Source organism: Humulus lupulus, chromosome 3 (genome assembly GCF_963169125.1).
Source record: "Humulus lupulus chromosome 3, drHumLupu1.1, whole genome shotgun sequence".
NCBI classification, from domain to species: Eukaryota; Viridiplantae; Streptophyta; class Magnoliopsida; order Rosales; family Cannabaceae; genus Humulus; species Humulus lupulus.
Window position 1 is genome coordinate 14,268,160 of NC_084795.1, and position 10,880 is coordinate 14,279,039.

General features: G+C 33.2%; 1 protein-coding gene across 1 annotated transcript; it reads left to right on the forward strand.

Annotated features, from left to right (window-relative positions):
- The first annotated feature begins 1,495 nt into the window (after positions 1 to 1,495).
- LOC133822168 (protein DETOXIFICATION 29-like) lies at positions 1,496 to 6,669 on the forward strand. The gene is made up of 8 exons (XM_062254412.1): positions 1,496 to 2,118; positions 2,199 to 2,740; positions 3,441 to 3,527; positions 5,392 to 5,448; positions 5,590 to 5,828; positions 6,030 to 6,148; positions 6,256 to 6,342; positions 6,465 to 6,669. The coding sequence occupies exons 1-8, from the start codon at positions 1,798 to 1,800 to the stop codon at positions 6,537 to 6,539; spliced, it is 1,527 nt and encodes a 508-aa protein (XP_062110396.1). The 5' UTR covers positions 1,496 to 1,797; the 3' UTR covers positions 6,540 to 6,669.
- Positions 6,670 to 10,880: the final 4,211 nt, after the last annotated feature.

Genomic DNA, 10,880 nt, shown 5'->3' on the forward strand with positions numbered 1-10,880 from the left:
GTGTGATAGGGCATGCCATGAACGATGAATATGAGATTGGTCAGAGCTTGAGTCTCTGAGTTTATGCATGATCATGACTGTGCTAGAAACTGTTTAGTAAGCATGCTGAATGCCCTATTCTTGGATAACTGGCATATGATACATATTGATAGCATTGCTTACTTGTGTATGGACCGAATACAGAATCGACAAAAGTGTTAGTATCAGCTGTGAGGCTGTGACTTATTTGTCAGGCTCGGCAGTGTTACTGGACACAGGTCAGGAAGCGCTGACTTACTTGTCAGAACGGCCTTAGCGTGAATCACGCAAGCCAACAGAGATTAGATCTAATCGATTACTAGCATTGAATGACTCAAGGAGCATTAATGCCTGACCGACCCTGAGGGTCGATGAATAAACAGAGCTTGAAGGCCAGTGGCTTACCTATCAGCCACTCTCTTGCTAGAAAACAGAGCTTGAAGGCCAGTGGCTTACCTATCAGCCACTCTCTTGCTAGAAAACAGAGCTTGAAGGCCAGTGGCTTACCTATCATCCACTCTCTTGCTAGAAAACAGAGCTTGGAGGCTAGTGGCTTACTTAACAGCCACTCTCTCGCTAAAAGACAGAGCTTGGAGGCTGGTGGCTTACTTAACAGCCACTCTCCCACTACGAAACAGAGCTTGGAGGCTGGTGGCTAACTTAACAGCCACTCTCCCGCTAGAATCATGTGATGTGCACCCATTGGTTTGAAAGATTTATATTCAGTGTGATTATAATGATAATCATTTGATAATGTTTATGAAAAGTGTTATGTTTTCTTGCTGGGCTTTGGCTCACGGGTGCTATGTGGTGCAGGTAAAGGCAAGAGGAAGCTGGACCACCCTTGAGTTGGAGGGCTTAAGTGATGACGTGTACATATGCAACTGCTCGACCACCATGGTCGAGGTTTAAAGTGGAACTAGGGTTGAACCCTGTTTTGCCGCTTAGAACGGCCTGTTGAAAATATTTTCTGTAATAAACTCTTAATTGTATTTTCGGGATCCCAATGTATATGCTAAACATTCTAGTGAAACGTTATATCTTAACCAAAATGTTTAATCCCTAACTCGCTAATCATACTTAGATCACGATTTTGGCCAAATGTCTCGATTAGCGAGTTTAGCACTATTTACAAGGCACACCGTAACGATCCCAGGAGTTGGGGCGTTACAAATGCCACATTAAATAGTATGGGTGAATAGTGCTTTTCAATATTACTTATTATATTAAAATATGAGTGTTGCTATTTGGCATATTAAGATGCCCAAAAATACATGATGTGATACTTTATTGTTCGTTAACGATACTCTATAATACTTATTAAATTCAAATGTATCAAACTCGATGTTCAATTATACAAATAATACTATGTCACATTCTCTTGTGGTGTTGAGTACTAATAATACCCCTTGACAATATGGCATATTGAATTACAATAATATCATGACACTTCATATGTTGTTAGACCATTGGCCCCCTTGACAATACTCATTTCCTAACACACCAATTATCATCATTCTTTTCCTCCGACCAATAATTATTTTCCATTTCCATATTTGTTTTACTCTATTATTTAATTTAAACATGGCCAAATATAATAATACCCCAGCTATATATATAGTATGTACTAGTGTGGAGAATGTATAGGTAAATATACACACACATTATATATAATATATAAAGAGAGTTTTTCTTAGACCGAGTCCTGTTATATAGATCTCCAAATCCGATATCTGAAACAATACCGACCATCGATCGAGCTGAAGCAGCCATTAATTAATGGAGAACAAGAAGCCATTACTCTCCCCATATGGAGAAGAAGTAGGCCACCATAACCAACTCCTCAGGCGGTCAAGCCGCTCCTTCACCGCCGACGCCGAGGATATCCCACCAATCAACGGCGCCAGAGTGCTCTTCAACGAGTTCGGCACCGAATTTAATAAGCTCTGGTACCTTGCGGCCCCGGCCATGTTCACCGCCATATGCCAATACTCACTCGGCGCCATCACTCAAGTCTTCGCCGGCCATGTCAGCACTCTCGCCCTCGCCGCCATCTCTGTCGAGAACTCCGTCATCTCCGGCTTCTCCTTCGGCGTCATGGTACGTATAAAAAAACTTTTTTTTCCCTTCTTTTCATTCATTTTTGGTTTTTAATAAAACTGGATTTTGTTTTAATGAAGCTTGGCATGGGAAGTGCGCTCGAGACCCTTTGCGGGCAAGCATATGGGGCTGGTCAACACGACATGTTGGGGATATATATGCAAAGATCTTGGCTCATTCTCAACGGAACTGCGGTGGTATTCTGTTTTCTCTACATATTCGCAGAGCAACTTCTCAAGTTGATTGGTCAGACGCCGGAGATATCCGAGTCTGCTGGGATATTCTCCATTTGGATGATACCCCAACTATTCGCCTACGCCCTAAACTTTCCCATAGCTAAGTTCTTACAGGCGCAGAGTAAGATTATGGTGATGGCGGTGATATCTGCGGTGGCTCTGGTTTTTCACGTATTTTTCAGCTGGCTAGTGATGCTGAAGCTCGGGTGGGGCATGGCCGGCGCCGCCGTGGTCCTGAACTTGTCGTGGTGGTTCATAGTGGTGGCTCAACTGGCCTATATCTTCAGTGGGGCTTGCGGTCGAGCTTGGTCCGGGTTTTCATGGAAGGCTTTTCAGAATATTTGGGGCTTTGCTAAGTTGTCTTTCGCTTCGGCCGTCATGCTTTGGTGAGACATTTTTTTTCTTATTTTGAAACCGTAGAAAAGAGTATGATTTAAAAAAGGTAAGCATATATGTTATAACATGTTATTATGATACGTAACGTTTACGAAAACAGAAAAATGATAGACACTATTTTGCTTTATATATACATATGAATGGTATATGTAGCTGTATATAGAATAAAAATCTCTGCTAGCTGTATAGTCATGTATAGTAGTCAAAGAAGGTATATAAAGCTGTATTGGTCATATATATAGTAATGGCCTTTGTCTTGTTTAGATGACAACAAAAGATATACAAGGTATGTTCATTTTAGTACCAACTCATTATCATTGTAACAGTTGGTACAATTAGCAAGAAAGGACAAATTTTTAAGATACAATAGTAGACAAAATGTATTAACGGATACATATTTTGTCATTACATTAAATTTTAACGTAAATATCACGCCTAACAACACCCCTACGTAATCCAAGAGTCTATCCTTATTAGTTGCTATAACACGTTTATTACGTGTGTTTTTATTTGTAAGTGGTAAAAAAGGAAAGTTAATCTTTGGTCAACATCTTTTAATTTTATATCGGTATAATATATAGTGTGTATAATTTTCTTCTTATGATATCAATCATGAAGAGACTTTATTAATATTGATTATGCTAAATCAATGGTAGTAATATCAATTAATCCATATAAATTTTTATGCAGTTTGGAAATATGGTACTTTATGGCCCTTGTTCTCTTTGCTGGATATCTTAAGAATGCAGAGGTTTCGGTCGATGTACTGTCCATATGGTAAGCTTATATACATACATATTTAAATTTCTAAGAGTTGTACTATATCATTCTCTTTTATTATTATCATAGTACTTAGGCCCCAGTTAATTAATCTAACCATCTGATCACATGCCTGACCCAAAAATTGTACTCTCTCTAATTAAACAAAACAAATAGACGTGCTAGCTAGTTGTGAATACTACATTAATTGTAACGTACACAAATTTAATTAACTAATTCAATATTATAAGTCTGGAGTCATTTTTCAATCCTACCAGCTCTAATTAAATTTATTGAGAAAATGAAGAAGAAAAGAATTAGATCATTCTATAACACACTCTAAGATGTCCAATACCCTAGAACGTAGTTTATTGGTATTAATGTACGTAATTTAATTAGCGAACTCCACATGTTTCAATTTAAAAAATTAAATTTAAATATTTGAATTCAAAATTCATTTACACTAATAACAATATAGGGTGTTGTACATATTATGATGTTCTTTAGCATTTCTATAAGAATTATAGAATTGTATTGCCACCCACTGTTTTATTTTTACTTATAGTATATTAGATCTAATATGATTTGTATCCAACTATAGTCTACATTATATATAAAGTATACATTATATCCTTTGAGATTTCACACTTTAATTATAATTAAGCTATTTAATTAGTTTATATATCTTCTCTCCCTTGAGTTTCACGTACTATTTTTAAAATTGGTTGCATAATATCTCGATTTTGGCAGTATTTGGCAGGTACGGAAATTCAGAAAATAACATGTGGATCTTACAAATCATTAATGGAATCAATCCCCAAGTTAATATTCTTTAATACATTAAGCTTCAACTACTTTTATTAATTCTTTTTAATTGTAAATTTTTTAGGTGCAATAATGAATAAGAAAACATGTAGATGGGTAGATTTACTAAAGAATAATATCTCATTCAAAATACATTATTTTGTTAAGTTACTTCATTAACACGAATACGTATCTCGACATATATCTTATACATTAAATAATTTTTTTTAAATTGCATTCATGATTTTTGTTTGATAAATACTTCAAACTTTTTTAAAAGCAAAATAATAAAAATTTGCTGACTAAAACTTTTGATAAACAAAGACGGATCACCAACATGTTTTAATTTTTGAATAGTTATTTTCATTTTGAGATTTCTCTTATAAAAAAAAAGGCAAGCGTGGGCACAAGTGACCATTATTTTATTTATATCTATGATCTACAATAGAGAGAGAGAATGAACTCTTAACTAAGTTTTTCGGGATTGGAAAATTTATCTTCTCAAAAAGTCCACAATTAAGAATATTAGTATGTAAAATATGTTTCTTGAAAATTCTGCTATATTTGCACGAGTGTTTCATCAAGTCATGTTTATTAATTCATGTCTTGGAATATCATTTGGTGTTATTATTTTATTTTTAAAAAAATGAATTTTATTACTAAAATTCTTCCAGTTCCACTATTATTATTATTATTATTATGCATTTTAGTATTTATGTATTTATGTTTTGTTTCATTACTTATTTGAATTTTGTGTTTTGATAAATTACTTTTAAATTTTTTATTTTGTAAAATGGTTCAAATAGACCCCTAAATTTGATTTTAATAAAAAAAATTAGAACTAAAATCATAAATAATTCACAAAACTAACAACTCAGAACAAAAACACAATCATTTTGCCTAACAATGGTATTGTTATATTCGATTTTTTATTTATTAAAATTAGATTTAAAAATCTATTTAAAGTATTTTACAAAACACATAATCCAAAAATGTAATTAAATAAAACACACTATTAAAAAGTTATAAAACCTAGTTATTATTAGATCGAGTAGTAATTGATTTAAAAAATTTGCAGCGCCAACATATTGGGATGGGCAATGATGGTAGCTATCGGCATGAATGCAGCAATAAGGTATATATTTAGTATCAGAATCTCACTTTAATTTTAGAGCAGTCAAATTCTATATATCATATTGTGTAATATAGAAATCAATTTGCTTAATATTTTATAATAAAAAAACTCCTTATATATAGATACATATTATTTTTGTAGTGTAAGAGTATCGAACGAGTTAGGAGCAGACCACCCAAGAACAGCAAAAATATCATTGATGGTGGCAGTCGTAACTTCATTCTTGATTGGTGTCGTTTTGTCACTTATCTTGATCATCACCCGCAATGAATACCCTTCCTTATTTTCCGACGACACAAATGTCAAAATTCTTGTTATGAAGCTCACCCCACTTCTTGCTACTTGTATCGTCATTAACAACATTCAACCGGTTTTATCAGGTAATACTGTAATTTGGTTCCTGTTAGAGGCCGTTTATATAATTTAATATCAAGTCGTGTATATTTTTTATTGATGAAATAAATAAAATATATGATACTAAATTATATTATTATTATATTATATATTGCAGGGCAACATATTGTTTAATTTCTAATATTGATAATTAGATATATTAATATGTGAATTGCTTATAAATTCAGGGGTTGCCATTGGTGCCGGATGGCAAGCTTTCGTGGCATATGTGAACGTTGGTTGTTACTATCTATTTGGAGTCCCATTGGGCCTATCATTGGGCTACAAACTCAACAGGGGTGTTAGTGTAAGTATAGGCCCAATGCCATAAATAAAGCTATAAATTACAAAAATAACATTTTGTTTTTTTGTTTAGTTTTTTGTTCTTATTTTTGTTACGGAAAATATTATCAGGGAATTTGGTACGGGATGTTGGCAGGGACTGTGTTACAAACTTTGATTCTTTTCCTGATGGTTTACACAACCAATTGGAGCAAAGAGGTACCTAATTAAGTAACTCATTTGTGTAACATAATTAATTATAAGTTAAATAATTAATTTATATTTTTATGATATATAATGATGACATGGTATTTAATCTGAGTACGTGGCATGTGATGCAGGCCTCTCTAGCTGAAGACAGGATAAGGAAATGGGGAGGGGAATCCATGGAAGACATAGAAAAATTAGTGAATTAGTTAAGCTTATTTATTTTATTTGATGGTGCCATAATGGCATATATATATATATATATTAAGTTCTCCAACTAGGCATCCTTTTCACATATTTCCCCAACATTTTGGAGACAATAAAAGAAATTCTTTCTTAGGTTTTGATACAGGAAAACATAAAATACAAACCAATTTACTATATGCCTAATATTGGAGTTTATAAACAGTATGTGATCAAATTCAATTTACAATTTTTCTAAAAAAAATCAATTTACAATTAATATTCAATCGAATAGATTACTTATTTGACTCACTCTATTCGTTATATGAAAATGGGAACAAGATTCTCTGTCCAAAATGGTGTCCCATTTACTGCCTACCCATTCTTAATTTGACACGTGTTTCTTATCAAATACCTATATAAAGCTTTGTTTGGATATATAATAAAAGAAAAGATATTAAAAATGAATATAACATACAATACAAAATTTAAAAAACTTTCCGGAAGGAAGTAATAAAATATACCATACAAAATTATATTAAATTGTATTTTTTATTGACAAAAATTGTGTATATATTATGGCACATTAAAAGAATACGTTTTCCCCTAATATACAATTTTTTTTCTATTAATTGCTTAATCTTTTTTATTTCCTCTGGTACTTTTTCTGGTATGTTTAATCAGTAGGATGAAAAAAAATTGAACAACATGAATGAATTAAAATACAGTAGTAATTCATACAGAATTCAAAAGTTATTTTTACTTAATAAAAGAATTGTATGAAAAACTCATGTTATTTTCTAAGAATGGTATCAATTAATATATATATATATCTCTTTTATTAAAAAAATATATAAATAACGAAAATTTTTTGTTTTAACTGTTTTTATTTTTTTCTGTTAACTTTAACGGAATATTCTTATATTTAACATAATATTTTTATATTTAACGGTAGATAGTAAACCAGACTTAAACTTAAATAAATAAATAATTAAATAAATTAAAATATGATATTTTTTAGATATTTTACAATAATAATTATTTAAAAATAATAAAACTGTTGACACGATTTTTCGCCAACAGTGTATTACGAAGATTAGCTGGAATAAATTAGTGCTTAAGAGTAAACCATAAGGAGAATAATCATTCTTCAAGTTACTTATAATGATATAGTAAGATCACTCGTTCCTTTTTACGTGGTTCAGAAGTTAAAATTCTCATAGTCCACGAGTCAATATTATTACTGTATGTCTCTCTCTATTTTGACATAGTATTTGCATTACACAGAGAAAATCCAACCCTTTTCCTATCCAAGGTCTTCGTATTTATAGGAGAATGATCTCTGGGTAGGTGTTGGGGTCATCCCGTGATCATTTGATCCCTCACATCATCCCTGTGATACTGATGATTAACATTTATATTTTATATTGAAGTGTGGTCTAATCATTAGGTAAAATAGATCATGGATCGCATGGTCTAAATCAGGCGTGTGATGTCTGATCATGCACGTTTATATTGTGTATCCGAGAATTCGGGAGTAAACAAACACGTGATGTCTATTTACGCACGTTTATATTGCGTGGTGAACTTTATAAAGATCCTGGGGTATGTCAGGCCTCTAGCGTACCACAAGCTTAGCGTAACGTCAGCTCGTGCCTTTTGATGCTATATTCCACAAATGGTTCTAGGTAGTAAGTTGCTAATAACTCATCAGCTCGAGCTATTTGTCTATGGAATCCCCGGATGAAAAGTGAACAAGTGGAACATCGATTATAGCCTTTCGCTAGCCAGCTGTACCCAAGCTGCCTAAAAAGATACATGCTGTTTTCAGGGCGTACAAAAACCATACATTTTTTAACTTAAATAAAATTTAATTAAACTTAAACTTAATATTATTAGCAACTCGTGAACAGTTTACAACCCATGTTTCTCGAGCTGCCTACCGGTAGGGCTCTCAGTGTTAACAACCCGTGAACAGTTTTCGGTGAGATTTTTTTTATGACCGTGTATATTGTAGCTATTTAGAGCATCCTGCAAATTTTCAGAGAATTCCGAATAGTTTACAGTACCGAAAACTAGGTTCAAATATGTTGTTGCACGCGTGACTAATTTGTTTTATGCGCGTGGAAAACAATATGTTTGAACCTAGTTTTCGGTACTGTAAACTATTCGGAATTTTCTGAAAATTTGCAGGATGTTCTAAATAGCTACAATATACACGGTCATAAAAAAAAGTTGCGTCGAAAACTGTTCACGGATCGAGAAACACTGAGAGTCCTACCGGTAGGGCTTAAAGTGAAGCCCCTACAGAAAAATTGTCCTATATATATAAATATATATCAAGCATCATTTTTTGTGCCATTTCCAAAAAAAAAAAAAGTAGCAATTTTTCTTTTAATTTTGTTCTTGTATTTTTCAAAAATTAAAATATACAATTAAATATACACTAATTATTCATCTAAAAAGTATCACACACACAAAAAAAAAACAATTAATAAAAAGAAAAAAAAACCATTTTTTGTATATTAAGGGAAACTTGATGCGTTATGCCTTTTAATATACCATATTTTTCCTATATTACAACTTTTATAATCATTTAAAATATGTCATTTTCTAAAAAGTTGACCAAATTACCCCTTCCATTCACAACCCTTCATTCTCTAGCATCTCTCTGTTTCTCTCTCTCTCTCCCACTCACTCCCTCACGAATCTAAGCCTTTAACCACTCACATCCACCTCATTCACAAGCATCGCCGACCATCGCAAAGTGTCTTCTTCGCGTCTTGCCGACCACCACACAACCACATCTTCCTCCTCCAACAAGAAAAAAAAAATGTTTTGAATCTAGATGTTTAGTGTAAATGTGATGAATCATTGACAATGGACACTTTAGAATAAGGATTTGAATGAGTTTTTGGTATCTAGATTCAATTAAAATCGATTAATGGATGATTAAATTTTAAGGTGATAATGGGTTTGAAAATATGGGGAAACGATGGTTAACGATGCATTTGCGTTGACACCATAAAAACTTGAATTTTAGGCTTAAAACGACGGTTAATGATTCATTTGCGATCTCTGAAGATGGTTTAGCAATGCGTTAGTGATGGTACCATAAAAACTTAATTTTTGACATAAAAATAATGGCTAATGATGGTTTAGCGATGGTTTCATAAAATTTTAATATTTGGCATAAAAACGATGACTAACGATGATTTAGCGATGGTACCATGAAAACTTAATGTTTGGCATAAAAACGATGGCTAACGAAGTTATAACGTGTTATGATTGGTTAAATACAAAGTGAAATTAGTTAGGCACGAAAAGGTGCAAAAACTATAACGGTTTTAATAAAGTCAACATGAGAGAGTTGACTTTTGTTATAGGCATTTATAAACCATCTTTTTGGGTTCAAAGTGTTTTTTTGGAGTATATAAGAGTACCCAAAAAGTTTGGATGCATTTGGGAATGTTTTGTGATAAGTTTTGGAGCGCCAAGTCAGAGGGACTTGTCTTGCATCGCCTCTGGGAGGCAATGCATTGCCTGCATGCTGGGGATGCATCGTTGGTCATATGGAACACTACACAGGCGATGCATCGCCTACATGGTGGCAATGCATTGCCTGGGTGTGGTGATGCATTGCTTGGGTGCAGGCAACACGTCGCCTTGGCCATCCGTATGGGCATCAAAAATTCAAAACAAATACTTTAATCTCATTGGTTGAGCCTAATGGGTGTTTCTATACTATTTAAAGGGTCACTTATGTTTTTGGTGAATTGATCACTCACCTCTCTCTCGCTCTCTATCTCTCAAGATTGCTAGTTTTCTCCAAGATCTCCATCAAAGAAAGCTTGAGTTGCATGAAGATCCAAGGCTTGTAAATCCCAATCTCATTCCATTGTGGTAGCTTCAAGCAATCTCAAAGGGGAGGCTAGGAATACAGGTTGTTGGACAAAAAGTTTCAATTTGTGTCAAGCCTTGTTACATTTGTTGATTCACATAAAATCATGAACTTGTGATTTTATGTAACTTGGTTTTTTCTCCACAAAGATTTTCATTCATACTATGAATACGACTCTTGATTAGTCTCTAGGGTTTGAAATATTGAATTAATTCTCATTATTCATTGTTGGATTAGCAAGTGTAAGCCATAAATACCCAACAATCAAAAACTATATCTCTAATTACTTTTTTTTTATGTTTTTGCATAATCAACAATTAGGGAAATTTGTTCATCTTCTACAATCTTCAAATCCTTACTTTAAGATTTGGTTTGTGTTGAACACATAACCATGAGAGATCAAAGAAAATTCTATTTGGATATGCGCTACATGAATGTGATTATGGATTCAAAATCTTCATCAACA

Excerpts from the sequence above, each read along its gene's own strand:
- LOC133822168 (XM_062254412.1), top strand. The coding sequence starts at position 1,798 with ATGGAGAACAAGAAGCCATTACTCTCCCCATATGGAGAAGAAGTAGGC. Across the intron at positions 2,119-2,198 it reads GCTTCTCCTTCGGCGTCATG|CTTGGCATGGGAAGTGCGCT; the intron begins GTACGTATAAAA and ends GTTTTAATGAAG. Across the intron at positions 5,449-5,589 it reads GGCATGAATGCAGCAATAAG|TGTAAGAGTATCGAACGAGT; the intron begins GTATATATTTAG and ends TTATTTTTGTAG.